We start from the raw sequence: 17,315 nt of genomic DNA on the forward strand, positions 1-17,315 counted from the left end.
CAATGAAGTCTCAAGTAGTTGTCTTGCAAAATAATCAAATAATTTACCACCAATTTCTTATGCCTTAGGCAATGGTTGGACAAAATCAAATAGAAAGATGACATATTTTAAAAAACACAACATAAAAAAATAACATAGGAATACCGATACCTCAACATACAGTCTTCTGTATATGAAGGCACCTTAACTTTAAGTGACAGTGAAGAATATACCTGGGGGGTTGTGGTGCTGGAGCTGGCGTGGGCGCCACAGTAGTTGCACAAGGGACGACTCGTCTCGGTCTGGCAATCTCCTCAACTAAAAGCACAAATTAAACCTGCTGACCACATGTAGCTTTCACATTTTCTTTGTTCACTATTATTAAAATATGAGGCTGGCCTAAGGTGCATCGAGACTGATACTTACTGGAAGTGTTCCTCTTCAAACCCTGGAACGTGGGGGGGGGGGGATAATTAAATGTAAAAATACAATCAAATCAATGAAAACCTCAGAACGTAAACAACAGACTCAAAGTTGGTAACCAGGTAAGTAACCAGTATGTACCACAGTCATGTTTTTATCCTAGATTGTCCAATCTATGTACACCAGTTTCAGTTTCAAACACACTCAAAAATGTTAAACTACCTAAATTATCATTTTCTTTTAATTTAGCTGTGCAGTTTCAGTAGAACACTGATGAAGGTTGCAAAGTGGTGACGGTGCTGTTTGCAGCTTGTGCTGTCAAAGCCAGAAGTATTGCAAAGCTTTCAAAACATGCTTTTAAAGTCTCAAGGCAGAAACATTAGCACTAGAGAAGATATGAGTCTGGTAAAGTTGGAATGTAACAAACTTAAAAAAGGAAATGAGCTTAGCTTTTGGAAAGAGAGCAGGACAGATAACATGGTCTCTCCTGCTGTGATTTTAAACACCTATCAGTTTGTTAGCATATCTATGCATGTACCATGACAGAGACACAAGAGGCCAAGAAAGGCACAGCGCACATAGCGAGAGAGCACGATAGGAGAGAGGAGGAGTGATGGGAGCAGATGAGAACACGCAACGATGGGGAGTGACTCAAAATAAGACATCAAAGGGTCCAGCTGTTAAAAGCGAAAAATTTTCCCACTACAGAGACATCCGTGAAGCCATTCGAGAGGAAAAACAACTACACACAAGCTCATTAGTGAGTATGAGAATATTTTACATACTCATACATTGATTGATGCATGTTTATATATTCAGAGAGTAGCTAACTGGTTTGAGACATTGATTTTGCCATTGAATCGTTATTTAACAGATCCCAAGTACAAAGTGACGAGTAAAAGGGTACAAGAAACCATGTGACATGTTTAGATTGACCCCAGGGAGAAAGAAGAAAAGGACACTTACCGGACTACGTTTCTGTGACCAGCAAAAAGGAAGAGAGAAGAGATACCTGGTCAGAGAGTAACAAATCAGTAACACAAACATCATCATCAGTAGAATTTGGGGATGTGCAAGATGACAAGCTGAGAAAGTGTTCATTATGCGCTTATCTGCCTTAAATTTTGTGAGAAATCTCCTGTGCAGCCTTATATGGTTTAAGGGTTTTGAGCATAAATGCAAATATCTTAATAAATCCTGTGTAATATGTATATGTTTCCTAATTGAGCATTAGGAAACAGCTGAGGATGATTTATTCAAACTGATCTGGTTGTACAGATGTAGCTGTCTTCTGTTAACACTTTAAGGTCTTCAGATAAATAAGAATATAGGAACATGCTGTGACTGGGCATCAGTCAGATGCTTCAATCCACCACCTATCATTTTATCTACAACTGTCTCCATCGTCATCCCTTTATTTGATCATTTTTGCGTGCAAAACTGTCACAGATGCCATTTAATTCCTTTGAAAGGCCTTTAATTTCCCTTGTAGCCTCCCATCTGCCCTGGTGGTCTCTAATTTCTGCTGAAATCTCTCCAACTGCCTGCGTCACATCCGCCTCACATCAACCCTCTCTCCCTCCATCCCTCTCTTGTGCTTGTTCCAGTTGTGCAGTGAACCATAAGTGACTGAAGTGATGCAACAAGGAGGTGGGACAAGCCGGTGAAAGGATTTATTTCATTGGATGTGTGGGTGAAGGATCCAGTGCGACAGTTTTGGTCATTACCAGTGCCTCCCTGTTGTATGTAAGCAGACATACACACAGAGTACAGACCACTCCAAAAAAAAAAAACAACAACAAAAAAAAAAACAACAAAAAAACGCTTTTTGTTGTTTATTTATTGAAAGTCAATACACATATAGTAATGAAATGTACTCAATGTACTCACTGAAAATTGAGTGTGAGATCTATGTCAAGTAGCTATCAACACTACTGATGGATATTCTAAGAAACTGTATTAATTCATTAATGAATTCATGATAAAAGAAAGACATTAGTTCTTAAAATGAAATCTTTCCAGTTTAAATGCTGCTAGACAATCAGATAAAGAATACTATATCATCAGATGTCCATTTTAAAAATATGAACATATTAAATCCATCTTTGACCTTTTCCCTGCCTCCCCTACCACTTGTGGTCTTGTTATTTGCACTGAGAACTGAAAACGGAGATGCCAGAACTAATTAAAATCAGATTTAAGATGTCTTAGTCAGCGGAAAGTACTAATAATACAGAGCTCTTGCACTCCAAGTGCCAAGGAAAGTAAATTAACTTACATGTGCCTTAAAAATCCTGAGCAGTTAGACATATGTACATAGTCTGCCTATCTATAAACCAAACAAAATCAAACAATTATCACTGTATTATACTGGCTTAATATCTTGATTCATATGTATTTTTTTCTTCACCATGGAGCAGATTTTGAAAGAAAATGCATAATAAGTAAGCAGCACTAGGAAGGGTAAAACAGTTAACAGTCAAGAAACATAAAGCTATCAACACAACAGCATGCAAAGCAAAGGCTTACCGGACTCCTCTACAGACATCAGCATCATCAGTACAGGCAGCAAAAATAGGAGATAAGACACAGACAAGAAGAAGAGAGGGGTGGAATGGTTAGATCACTACAGGGGAAAGTGTATTAACATTGCAATGCAAAGCATCTGTGTAAAATGGAGTCATCTACATCAACTGTAATAACTAAAACAGTTGAAAAGAAACAGGTGTGGTACTGTGGCTCTTCACTGAATTCAGTCAGTCCTTTATTTCTCTACTTACACATTACCCACTAATCCTCTTAACATGAAGGCTGTATTGTATTCTGGTTACGGTTTTATGTGAAATAAGATGTTAATAAGATGTTATACACAAAACGCTTAGTACCCCAGTATGTTTTACACCTGGCACAGTATGTGTTTTAGGTTTTTCAGAGCTGGCAATGTCATGTTTACATGAAAACAAATGTGAAAAAGTACTCCCAGTGTGACTGAAATTACTGTGGGCTGTCATACATGAGACAGGTTTTTGAACATAAGACTGAGCAATAAATGTTTAAGTCTGAGAATAAAATGCTACTGGATTAATTCAAGGAAACTATAAAGAAGTGGAAAGAAGTAGTGTTAGTGCTCCTGAAAGCCAGTGAACATTTGGCCCCTCTTCCTCTTTTCACCAGACCATTTTATTGTCAGTCCATATCCAAGGTTACCCAGTGTTGCCACGGACAAGGAGCACTTGCGTGAGAATTATGTAATTTATGCGAAAGCTGTGTCTGGGCAAACATGATGCTAATTTGAACTGGTAGAAGTGAAGGTGGCAGTTTGGAAACCAGCAAGCAAATACAAATCCTGGTCATAGCTATAACACCACAATACATAGCAGTTCATAGCTAACAACTAAACATCTAACTTCATAAAATCTTGTTTTCATTTTTCTGCATAGATTAATTTATTTCCTCAATAAGGGAAATAGCAAGTCAATGCAAAAAATGCAGACTACAATTACCCTGAGTCCTGGTGAACTCTTCAATTTGTGCAAAAGATATCCTATTTGTAGTGGCTGAATGACCAAATCTGAAAATGAAGAACTGGCTAGCATTTAGCATTTTTGCTTGAAATGCTATGAATGCAATGAATTAAAATGCCAAAAGCAAACAATGTCCTCCTAAATTTCTCCTACACATGTGCACACTGACATTAGCAGCATGAAAAAAACTTTCACAACTGATCAGGTTAGCAGTCAGTGGGTGAACACATTACGCACGGACTGAATTATTAAGATGTGAAGCTCAGGTAACCACAGGCAATCTCACTGGACAGCAGACATACCCACAGGTTCATTGTGCCCACTTTCCTATCTGAATTATTCAAGCAGACACCCAAGCCAACTGTCCCCACTGGAGAACATGGGAATTATGTATAGGAGCCAGAAAGGCAGTGGATGCCAAAACCTGCTTTGGAGACCCATTGCTAATTACAAGCTGTATAAAGCAGATGTGTGCTTGAATTTGGACTCATCAACTGAGAGGCACCACTTCAAACAAGAGCTAGACTCCCTGCTACTTTGCAGTTGTCAGATAATTTTTGCTGAGGTGGGACATCTGTTTTCTGTTAAACAGAACCTCATTAAAAGAGTAAACACTGAAGTCATGGGTGGCATTGACCAACTATGACAAGCATCACAATTAACTATATAGACTCGTAATCATAATTGACCACACTGATTTGAGACACTGCAGATTGCGATTTCAGTCTTGGGTTTAAACTTAAGACTTAAACATTAGACTAGTTCTGTTCCCACGAAAAGTAAAAGAGGGATGAAGAAGAATATATACTGCATAAAGAGATACTAGCACATACAGGGCCATGCAGACAAAATATCAGTATGTTAGCAGTTAAAACAATCACATTTCAAAGACAACATGTGACTTTAATGTAAAGCCAAACATGCGGACATAAAATATCTAAAGTTATGTGGTATAACACAGTTAAAGAGCATGAAGATAAGAAGCTCATGCATTTTATAGCCACCTAAACACTAATAAAACTGCTCTCCATTAATGAAGGGCAGGAGTGAGAGGGCATAGACATCACAGGTACTCACCAGAGGAGACGGGGACAGTGCTATGTTGCCTATGGAAGCTTTAAGCTCATCAACTGAGGGTGCCACCACGACACGATCAGCAGGCAGCGGTTTGATCTTGATCTTGAATTTTTTCCTGTGGTCCTCCTCTTCTTCTGACTCATCAGAGGAGAAGAAGTGGGATTTCGTGGTGGTAGGTGAGAGCGCGGCGTCAAGGAAAGTAGCGAGCTATAGCTCAAACAGTTCATTGCATAAGGGGACTATGTGATTGTGGTGTAATTGTAAAGTCATATGGTCAACTCTAAAACTGTCATTGTAGGAGATGTAGGTAAAAGATAGGGGGGATGGGGATAAAGGAGAAAGAATATATAAATAAAAGTTCAATAAACACTGTTTTACAGGAAATATTAGTTGTACGAATCATATTTCCAGGCTTCACTGACAGGTTGTCAGCCTTTTCTCAATAATCTTTTGGCAACTTCCCTTTCACATCTGCTGCGTTAATGACTCATTCTTCTCTGACACTGTTAGATGCTGAGCCTTACTGCCTTAATTTAGATCTTTTATTAAATGTTTTTACACAATGTTAAGCAGATGACGCACTTTATCATAAATGTATGTCAATGAGATGATTTTCTTTTAGGATTTCTTTGTGTAACATCGGGATTACACGGATTTGTTTCCACTAATTTGGCATCTACATCTGAATTTGAAATTAGATAAAATACATTCCATCTGAAACTGAGCTCTATATGCTCAAACAAACCTTGTACTAACAGTTGAAACAATCAACCTTTAGAAATTTGGCATAGAAAGCCAAAACTAACTGATTCTGTCAAATTAAACAGTGCTGAGGATATCTCCCTCTTCTGACTCCTCATCAGGTCTGATGCTGTAGCCCTCATCATCCACTTCAGGGGAGTTCTGAAACAGACAGTAAATCTCTTAAATGTTTGTATGACATTATCAGTAACAAACTGCTGTGATATTAGTTATAGGACAATAAAAAACAGAAGCTAATTAAAAGACCTTTGAATGGTTCAATGAGCTCTAGTCATAAGAAATGCTATATTCCCTGCTCAATGAAACATAAATAAATGCATATTGACAAAGTGATAATCCTAGTCTAAAGTGAAGCCAAGCAAATGATGCAACTGGCAGTAGTTAAGTCCCTTGATTTACTATCTGTAATCATTTCTATCATGCCATATCTACAAATGTGTCAATAGATTCTACACAATAAGGATTAATCCTATAGGCTTTATGCGATTTAAAACTAAACAGCAGTTTTGACGGTCACTTGTTGCAGATCAAACTGAAAAACTGTTTGATAGTATGAAATAATAATCATACCTTCAAATATTTACTTACGTATCTGTCCCAATCAATATCGCCATAGAAGCCATTAGGGGCCCCGTTGGTCTTCCTCTGAGGCTGAGAAGAGAGAGAGAGCATGATTAAAACTCCACCAAGCATTTTATGTTATGCACTACTGTGTTACCACTAAATAGTCTGATGTTTGTGAGTGCAGCTACAGCATTATATATTGTAAATTCTGGTGTATAAACGGTGATGTGGTGTACTTCAGATGTCATCATGTGACACCGTCCTGCAGTTTCCTACTTTCATGTAGCAGGCACTGATTTGTTTTTAATCAAATTTCTTGTTTGTAACTCCTAAAACGGTTCAAGGAAATATCATTTTAAAAAAATCTAGCAAGACTTTGCAAACAAGCTGCAACATGTCGCTTGCTTGCTAATGATCTCTTAACAGTGGTTAATCACATTTGAATATTTAGTTCTCTTCAAGGTACTCCAAATGTCACAGGAGAATTGCCTGCTGCCCTTTTTGTTTCTTTCACTCAAAGTCTCCTCAGACAGCGTTCTGATGAATAGATGACTGTATGAGCAGCACTGGAGACTGACTGATAAGTTGAAGAAACTGCTGTGATGTGTGTAACAAATCTAAGCTCTACACACTACACTACTCTGGAAGTTAGTCAATTCTAAATGGACTAGTGCTCAGTTCAGTACCAATTCAACCTCTTGCAGTTCCTGGCAAATAATAAAAAAAAGAACAAAAAAAAAACCCATATAAAATAAATGATGTGATTGCACACACAGAAGATTAATTAACAGATAAATTAAATGGCAGATGTATATTAAATATTTAAGGTACTTACACCCCCATCTCTGTCTGGGGAACCCCTGTGGGAAATGAAAAAGAGAAAATCAAAGAGCATAAATGTTACTTAACATGTGAGCAATTCATTTTGAAATCAAGTGCTTTGCTCCTCAATAGGAGCATTCAAGGAAAAAGCTTTTCAGACAACCATACTAACCCACTCACAAATAACCCTCCCACAGACACCCCAGCACACAAACCATTTGCAGTGCATCTAAGCATCTAATGCACAACTACAAATCAGCTAAGCACCTCTGGAAAACCATCACACTTACAAACAGTCAGAAGGTTGACCCAGTCCTTAGAAAACTGATCTGATTTCTCTAATAAGTCTATGATCCTGATGTATTTGCATAATTTCAGAAATAAAGAATTAATAGTACTGGCCCAATACTTTGGAGATCCATAAAAACATGGCACGGAAGATTTGTAAGGGCAGTTTAACAGATATATTAATATAATAAACAATATAGCACTGTAGCTCATCATTAGCCTCTCAGGCTATTTAAAGTTAATGGAAGCAGCTGTCTAGCCTCTTTTGTACTTCATACTAATCCTGTAATTGTTCTTACTTATTCTAATCCTTTCATATGCTGCAGTGTGTGCATGACCTGCTGCTCTATATCAATTCTTCTTAAAATTTCAATTCAGGGGTTACAGCCAGCTCTCTGCTCCACTGCACAACACTGTGAATACTTTCAGCAACAGAACAACTAAACATGCCCTACATTTGGATCTCAAACCAGGAAGAGAACCAGGACTTACGCAGAATCATTGTCCTTCTCTTTCTTCCGTATCCCAAAGGCCTTCCTGGTACGTTTTTTCAATCCTGAGGAGAGAGACGAGATAAAAAGGGTTACTTATTACATAAAGAGACACCAAAAACGCTACTAAAAGGTGGTGTGTGTGGGTGGGTTAAAGGCTAGTTGGGGGTCATCCACCCAACATCTGACATCCAGGAGATTAAAGGTGACATTTTTATGTATTATTGAGTGACTGTCAGCATCACGGTGACGGCAAACACTCTTTTAGAACTAAAATGTGTTCACAGACATTACACATGGCCTTGTACTTCTCAAGGTATCTTTTCAAAATAAAAAAATCATTAGATGAGCAAAAATCAATGCGCCACAAATTAAACAAGAATATTTTGGAGATGTATAGAGGACAGATAAACCAACTGGAGGCCACACAGCTAATAATATACAAAACTTCAATTCATAATGTTGCACAGATCACTGTGCGATCCCTAATGTACTGATTATACTGAGACTTGGAGCAAGAAGGGGACAGGTAGTCTGCCCACACAAGGAACAGGCTCCCAGGAATTTAACAATGCACCATTTCAAAATTATTTTGACTAGGGGTTGCAACTATTCTTATCAATGTGACTGATGTTCACTTGTTTAAGCTGATTTTGTTAACTTTCTCTGAAAACTGAAAATGTTTTCATCTCCAATTTGCAGATGCAGTTTGTGTTCTATCATTTCTATATTTACTGCACTTTAAAAAACAACTCAGGTTTTTATGCATACTCAGGATGCAATCTGTATGGAATGAAGAAACCCAACAAATTTCCAATAAATGGTTTAAATGAAATCAACTTAAAAAAACACTGTGTTGAATTTCTGAATTACACAATATACTACTCTGTCCATTATCTATACCACTTAGAACCATGGGGGTCCTGGAACCAATCCCAGCTGACATTGGGCAAAAGACCCAAATGCTAGACAGACTAGTCTATCACATGGCTGACACATAAAGACAAGCAAATGCACTCAACTACAAGAAATTTAGAGTCAGCAATTAATGTAACCTGCATGTGTTCAGACAGTGGGAAGAAGCTGGAGAAAACCCACGCTGACATGAGGAAAACATGCCAACTACGGCATCACTGTGCCACCCATACTATTGACACTACATTTTTCCATAATTAATAATTGTTTTGTTTTCAATCAAATGTTATTTCATCCCCTATGATATGATTGTGAATGCACAGAACATGAATTAAATTTAATCCAACTCTCACATAAAGTAGAGTTGTTATCTTAAATAACTATTGTCCTGTTTTCATGTAGAATGATCCTGAATAAACTCTTACATGACGCAGGCTGATTCATACTCTGGATGAAAACTTTTGTATCCCCCTATTTCTTTTCTAATATCTCCTTGGCTTCCATGCACCCCTATCCCTATGTAACTACCAATTAATATCATCACATAAACAATTTCTCTCTTTCTGATACCACATGGAGATTAACATTGAGTCTCAGAACAAGAACCTGATGCTACCTCTCACTAACTGACACACAGCAGCCCACAGACAAGGTATCATGCTCCTGTGCTTGATATGCATCAGGTACTCAAATTCAACACCAGTGACTCCACTCATGAATTAAAGACAGATGTCATCATCAAAGTTAAAGAGTTAAAAAAAAAAAAAAAAAGAAAAAAAAAAAATACAGATGTGCAGAGTCAGAGAGATATTTTTGCTACTCTAATTTTTGCACCCACGTGGCTGCAACTATGGGAAAATGGGAAATCAAGTATAAAAGGCCTGCCAGTCGTGACACGCCTCACCCAGAAATACCCTCTCTCTGATCCTGCTAATGCATTCAGCCTTGCACCCTATGAACAGCCACCATCACAGCCCAAATGAATGTTCTGCTGCAGAGGAGAAGCACACACATACATAGAAATTATGACACATTCACAAGCTTGTCCTTATATAGACAAAGTTAATTTTGAGAGCACATGCAGATACATGCACCGACGTCAAGACACAGAGCTTGATGAATATTCAAGGTGATCAGGTGTTAGAAAGCTTTCAGCTCATATTTCTATAAACGTAGAGAAGGAAAAAAATGTGCTATTTCTAAAAATATAAGTATTATATTTTAATATAGAGGGTAGAAAAAATGCATATTCTCTTTACCTATGGTCACTGTTCAAGGCACTGGTCTGACTTTTTATCATTATGTTAACAGCTTTTATTGTAGTTATGTCAGTGTACATTTCAGCATTTCCTCCAAATCTTGCTTCAGAATAAAGTCATCAATAAATAAATTTCAAAATTTCTCATTCTCTCTACTCTTCTTCTCTTATTTCATGTTCCTGTAAATCAAGCACTGCCCCAAGCCAAAGATGACAGGTTTACAGCTTTGCTAATGAAAGAATATTTAGTGTGTATCTAGATGTGCCAAGGTGCATGTCAGCTGTAGCCAGGCGACAGAAACTGCTTTCAGCATTACATGGGACACTAAAATCTTTTATTATTTCAACTTTTTATTTTTATTGACTCTTATTTTGCTTGTCCTTTGGATTTTTTAAATCAGATTATTCCTTATAAATTTTATTTTATAAATATAAAAAGAACAAAATCAACCACTAACTGCTGTGTAGATTACAGCAGGCCTGAACTCCGATTGCATGATGTGAATGTGAAAGAAAATCTACATGAATTCATATGGCAGGGATTAATTAACGCAGATGACAATAACAGAGCGTGTGGTACGCACTGTTCAATGACTTAATGGCTTCCGTTCAGAGGGATGCTAGCACAGGTGCTAATGTAATTAGTGCTCTCTTTTCATGACACAATGTAATTCTAGGGAAAGCCAAGGCACATGAAGCCAGAAAGGACAAGACAGTGCCAAAACTGAAAAAAAAGAAGAATAACAGTACTCTGAACAGGGTTAGACAAACAAACTTTGTGCTCTGGAAAGCACCTGTAGAAAAAAAAAAAATAAAGATTTCTCTCTTCTCTCCCTCATGACTAATTTCTAGAGAACTGTTTTCTAACAAATGTGTAGCTTGTCTATGAAAAAAGTTCAGAATCTAGGTTTTTGTGTAATTCCGGACAAGTGGGAACAAGAAAGGTCCTAAGAAGTGAAAAGAAACTCATAACAGGAGAGAGCACCACCTGCAGCAGTGTATTATTATGATTATACAGTAGCTCTGTGAGGTCCACCCTTCACCCCACAGTAAACGGTTGACACTAAGGCAAATGACCACCCTAAAAGACTGTAATTATACCTTGTCCAGTTGTTAAAAATGAGTGCACATTCACAAAAACCCATTCCAAGCCTTCACCATACACATTCACACTAAAGTGTACTGTTAAAACACACTTGTCATGCAAATTAAAAGAAAAACAAACATAACATGTCTTAAGTGTTGAGAAACCAACACTTTTTTTTTTTTTCCACTTGTTTGATGATGATAATGGAGTGCTGTCTGTCATGGGTGTCCCAGATCTACCTGACCTGAGATCTGCTGACTGTGAAGGCCATAGTTTATGATTCTGATCATTTTCATCAAATTATTCAGTGACCATTCTTGCCCCTTGAAGAAGCATCTGCAATTGTTATTTCTCCACTTATTTGTTCAGGTTTCTCTTAATCACCCATCTGTAGGTTTGACTACGTCACATCTAGCCCAAATAATGTTGAACCTTTTGTTAGGTTAGGAAACCGATTCAACCTTTATCTTCCATATTTAAAGATTCACTGGTAAATAAGCAGTGATTCTTACCCACACAGGTAAAAAAAAGCGATGTGACTGAGTGTGCGCACTGCATCTGTTCGGTGACTTCCTGTGAGCTTAAACATGCCTGCTAATGCCCAGAGTTTTTGCTGCATTAACCTCACCTACACTAGCCATGGAATCAGAGAACTGAAATGAAAAGGACACTGTGCTATGGAAACACACACAGACATTTAAATAACACATGGTTGCACATGTACTAAAAGGTTAACTTTTTGTAAGTTGCACTCTATTTCAGCACAGGCACAGTGGAGGCTGTTTAACAAACTGGTCTAAAGGGATAAGAGGTGGAAGAGGCTCTATGGGCCAACACACACTCACTAACAGAGCAAAGCAGATGAAGCCAGGCCACTCCAAACTCTGAATGGCAGACCTGTGCTGCTGTGCATAGTAAGTAGGGAGTATAATAATAGACCAATGAGGTCTATTCATGTTAGATGTTTTTTGATAAAAAATAGAATCTTTGTGGCTTTTAAACATAAATTTAGATGTGAAGGTATTAAATTAATATCTTACTGGCTGATTGTTAGCTTCTCTTTTATGAGTGGACATCTGTAAAAGCCAATAAATCACTTTTAAAGTGGAAGAATAAACATGCGGGATGATTATAGTACTCTGTGGTATACACGTAGGGGCTTGCTCAGGTGGGAGTATGGGATAACAGAAATGAGGTGTGAAAACATTGTGTTGGGTTGTTTTGGGTACTGAGACAAGCTGTTGAGTAAGGACAAGGAGAAGCATGTGGATCCACTGGCAGCAGGCAGGCACAAAGGTTAGCAGGCTCGGAGACATGTAATTAGTGGAAGAAGATGAAGACTGGCAGGGACATAAACAAGCAGACAGAAAAAAAACTTGCTGACAGACAAGCTGTAAGAAAACACAAAGACACAGAGCAATGAGACAGAGGGGCAGGCAGACATACAGTAGACTAATAACGAGATAGACATATTTCAAAGAGGAGATTTAAAAGGCTCTTTTGTTGAAGTGACTCATCTATCCTCCTGTCCCTGAGAGTCAGGAGGAGGCAGGTGAGAAAGGATATGTTTCTTAAGACTGGCAGATAATACATTAACCATCACCTAGCAATGTTATAATGATGCAGAGAGAAAAATATCATCTCTAATATCATGAGGAGACATGAGCAACTATGTGAATGTAACCTTCATTTTATTTCATGCACTGTCCAAGTCCAAGAGAAATACCAACATTAATGTGCATCAATAAAAAACGAAGAGCAGCAGAGACGGTGGATGTGTTCACAAAAAACAAACACCTTTATTTAGCAGCCACTACTCTGAATTGGGACGTCTTAAGAAATAATTTATGTAGAGAGATGTCAGATGACTTCAGAGACAAATGTTTACACAAACACAGTTCACAGACTGTAACACAAAATAAGGCAGGGCATATAAAATAAGTCTCCCACTCTATTTCGACTAGCACGGGGCAGGAAGAGAGTCATTTATTCAACATCCCCCGCCTAAATTTTCCCTGCTACCCTCAGGATTTCAGCTAGCACTCTAACCATTCTGCCTCTAAAAGAGAAGAAGCATTGGACAGAAGAGGCCACGAGGAGATAAGCTGTCCCCACTGTCTCATTACCTTGTACCACAAACAGAAAGTTAAGAGGGCATGCCTATGAAAACCACCAGAAATGGCCTTCGACAGCCATTACCTGTCTGTTTCCCTGTGTGTGTGCGTGCGCATTTCAGTAAGAGAGCCTGCATGAGGAGGGCAGGGAAAAAAAAGACAAAGAGATGGTGTCAGTTTGCGTTTGTGCCCGTGGATGCTAAAATTAGGCCTTGCCTGTACTGTCCAGGTGGCTCCACAGTCAGCTGTAACACATGTGATGTAACCACGTACGCAGTGCATGCACGCACATATTTAGGAATTGCAGGAATTACATGTCTGTTTTGTTGCATGGAAAAATCAGGTGCACCATCAAGCAGTGTCACCCACCGATCAAAAAAGTGGGTCAGTGCTCTGAATCCACATAGCAGCATGCCGACAGCTGACACAGAGATGAATACAAAGCATCTGAGAAGGCAAGTGAGGTGGTGATGCATCCATCTGTGCACCAGATGTGTTTCTTCACATTATTTAATATTCCATTCATCTATTTGCATACTTTAATTTTACATGACAATTAAGCATGGAATATTTAATGAAAGATTAAGGAAGCAACTACCGGTAACTAGAATGCAACATAATTATCTTGGAGATTATGTATTGATTAACGATTTAGTCAGCAAATTACATGAAAACACTAAAGAGAACAACAAACATAATTTCCTACAATCTGCAGAGATTTAATACAGCCCAAATCCAATGATGAGTATGTTGTAAGTCTACATATCATAAAACCACAGTGTTTTGCTATTCATTGTCCACCTCAGTTTTTGGCCATCTCTTCTTCCAACCCTATCATTGTTCTTCCTTTCTTCCCCACACCCCCTCCATCTCTATAAACAGCCAGCGCTCATGGTTCCCATCTCCAGTCTCCAAATAGCATGCACCAAGGACCATGTGGCAAATGACCCTGTTGCAGAGCCAAGTGGATTTTCGGCACAAAGACAAGAAGATGTATTTTTTTTTACCAGTGTGTCTCTTTTTACACAAGACTTTCATAGATCAGAGAGGCAGATCCCACAACCAAGTGCCTGCTCTGCCTCCAGCTGGTGCTCGTGTCAGTCTTTCGCAATTTCCTGCAAAGTCTGCTTCTTCCATTTAACTACTGATTTCTTACCAAATAGTTTGTGAAGCTGGGTGTCCATTAGGTGACTAAGAATTAACAATATATATGATATGAAAATGTATGTATATCTCTCAAAGCAGCAGCATATCACAAATAGGACTTTAAGCTCTTGAAAATCAGCAGGTATTGCTCTATGCCCTTTGTAAAACACTATAGGGCTCAATTACCTATAGTTGGTGAGTAGTATTTTTATACAATCCCCTTCAAAATTCTCCAGAAAAAAAAAATTGATATGGGTGTTGCCAGACTGCATTTGTCAAGACCCTGCTAGGTCCCTGACTTTCTCCTGGAAATCAGCTATTTTGGCCATACCCAAAACAGATCATTGCCACAGAAACAAAATATATAGAAATTCTCCCTTCTTTTGTCCACATAAATCTGACAATACCCAGCAAAGCCCTATTACCAAAGAAGGATGAAACAGTAAGGCAAGAAAAATATCCTTTGTTTTTTTTTTTTTGTTTTTTTTTATATATGTTGCACTTTGGCTGTCAGTGAGCTGACACATTGACTTATGTGGGGAGCGACATTAAACAATCAGTTTGGCTAGGGCAGAGGTCCTTCCACAGATGCTGAGGAAAAGTAAAGCATCAGTCTTGTTTGGGAACCTTTTCCCAAAATTTGCGGGTACATCCATCATGAGCATGCTCAATGAGCCTGCTGTTCCTGATTCCATACGGTAAAGTGTCTATTTGCACACACACTTTCATAAAGAAAAATGACCTTCATTATAGCATTATAAAATGGAAATAAATGTTAGAGATAAATTTGCAAATAAAAATAAGTTCATCTTCCTGGACAAACTAACATGCAGAAATTCTGGTGCTTACAAGTAGGATGTGAGACTAAAGTTCTTGTTGGATGCATGGTAACAACCCAAGGCTCAGCCTCTAAATGATAATTTGACAGAAATGTTTTCTCGCTGTAGTTCCAAGCCTCCTGTTGGACAGTGAGGCCACATCTGTCGTCAGTGTGATATTGTCTGGTTTTCAAGGCTAAAACAGCTCAGGTATTTAAGATGCTGACCTCGACAACAAAACACAATTTAAGACACCTCCACTGTTGAATTAATTCGGTGTAATTTTCTTTCTTTTTTTTTTTTTTTTGAATACTAAACCTATTCCAATAGGCAATTATGTGCCAAAAGCACATATCTTCAGTGTTTATCACACAAAAAAGCAAGTCTGATTTTTGTATGATAAATTAAAAATTAGTATACGTGCTTTAACTGCAGCACCAATTGTGACAAATAAAAAACGTTTTCTCAATATGCCTGTTCACTATGAAGGTCATTAATCCATTTAAATGCATCTTTTTCCAGCTGTAGCTGTCTTGTAGATGGCTCAGGACTAAAACAGCAAAGATCTCCATTATTACACCTCTCAGAGGTTGAACAGTAACCCAAACATCAAATATAACAGACAGACAAGTTGGCTCTACACGTCAACCTGTGATAAACTAGCACTCTCTCCAAGATGTGCCCTTCTGGAACTGGCTTCAGCCCCCCTATCTTCCATAATCCTTGAGAGAAAAATCGTCATTATAGATAATGAATGAAAAAAAAAAAAAAAAAAAAACTGCAGAAGTTGCTATCACTGCCGGTTTCAGAAGAATTAAGAGCCCAGAATGTAGCCACATTCTGCTTATAGTAACAATTAACACAGTTTTGATTTGCTGGGGCAAAGTTTTTCTAGCAATAATTTTCTGACGCTTCCTACATTTTCCCCAGTACCTGATTATAAAAGATACTTGCAATACGCCATCACTGTATCAAACAATAAGGGTTTGCCAGATTGTAGAAAAGCAATGCACAAATTATTAATGACTCAACTCCACAGACTTATCACCATTTTAAGATCAAATGCAGTGATTCAAAGTAGTTGAGCCATACGCCAAAAAACAGTGTGGGTGTACAATGAAGTGTGATTCACAGATGACAGGATGAACAACTTTTTTTCAAAAACCAGGAGATGTGTGTTTGCACTTAGTAACTCTCCATTGTATAGCGTGAAGGAGATGGAGGAGGATGAGGGGGAGGAAGGATGGAGGGTCTGTGGTGAGAAAACATTTTACACACATGCTCACACACATGTACAAAGCACAGGCATTTATTATGAGTGACTAATTAATCATATTTACAATTTTACAGAATGATTAAGAACAAACAGACAGGAAATAAATCCCAGTCGCTCTCAAACACGCAACCATTTTACTGTGTTCAGAGGAAAAGAAGAAAAAAAAAAAAACAACTGTTATATCTGAAACTCCAGTGATTTCAGACAGTTAAATCAATATTTGAAGTTCAGTGCTCTGCAGGTAAACTAGAAATGAGAGAAGATTGGAAACTTTCAAATACTAACATTTAGTCTACACTAACTACTATATAGGATGTTTGTTGGAGAATCTGCCTATGTTCCGACTAAGCCATAATTAGAAACTTGTCCCTTCTATTCAATGGTGAAACAGGACACTGTGGTACTTCCACTCTCAATTACACCCAGTGACACTTTTTATGATCGTAAGCATAGCTTTATCTAAAGGTTCCATAAAGCTGATAGATGTGTCAATAGATATGATATTCACCCCACTTGTCTTGGTAACATACTGTCAACCACCGCACCAAGTAACCAATCAGGTAAATGGCTGTAATTTCATCCAATAAACCCTCATAAAAACTAGGGCTGGGCATTGAGTTTTAACAGTGGGATTAACAGATTATTCACAAATACCATAAATTCCATTCATTTAATATAACTACTGTTATTAACAATTTTACATACTTTATTTACTCTACCCTCTCCTTCGCTTTCTCCATTTCCTTTCTTCCTCTGCTGCATGCATTTGCC

The 17,315-nt window shown here is 38.1% G+C and overlaps 1 protein-coding gene across 7 annotated transcripts in view; it reads right to left on the reverse strand.

Annotated features, from left to right (window-relative positions):
- The window catches only part of sgip1a (SH3GL interacting endocytic adaptor 1a), a 50,601-nt gene that overhangs the window by 18,469 nt on the left and 14,817 nt on the right, over window positions 1-17,315 (reverse strand). For 5 of the 7 annotated variants that reach the window (XM_026323660.1, XM_026323659.1, XM_026323654.1 and 2 more), the window contains exons 3-11: window positions 7,932-7,995; window positions 7,165-7,189; window positions 6,336-6,416; window positions 5,843-5,906; window positions 5,004-5,179; window positions 2,932-2,940; window positions 1,369-1,380; window positions 406-427; window positions 213-297 (exon numbers count right to left, since the gene is read on the reverse strand). In XM_026323660.1, coding sequence (XP_026179445.1) covers window positions 213-297; window positions 406-427; window positions 1,369-1,380; window positions 2,932-2,940; window positions 5,004-5,179; window positions 5,843-5,906; window positions 6,336-6,416; window positions 7,165-7,189; window positions 7,932-7,995 — 538 coding nt within the window. The remainder of the gene's footprint in view (window positions 1-212; window positions 298-405; window positions 428-1,368; window positions 1,381-2,931; window positions 2,941-5,003; window positions 5,180-5,842; window positions 5,907-6,335; window positions 6,417-7,164; window positions 7,190-7,931; window positions 7,996-17,315) is intronic. The other 2 variants (XM_026323657.1, XM_026323656.1) reach the window with 2 other exon arrangements.

This window comes from Mastacembelus armatus, chromosome 4 (genome assembly GCF_900324485.2).
Source record: "Mastacembelus armatus chromosome 4, fMasArm1.2, whole genome shotgun sequence".
NCBI classification, from domain to species: domain Eukaryota; kingdom Metazoa; phylum Chordata; class Actinopteri; order Synbranchiformes; family Mastacembelidae; genus Mastacembelus; species Mastacembelus armatus.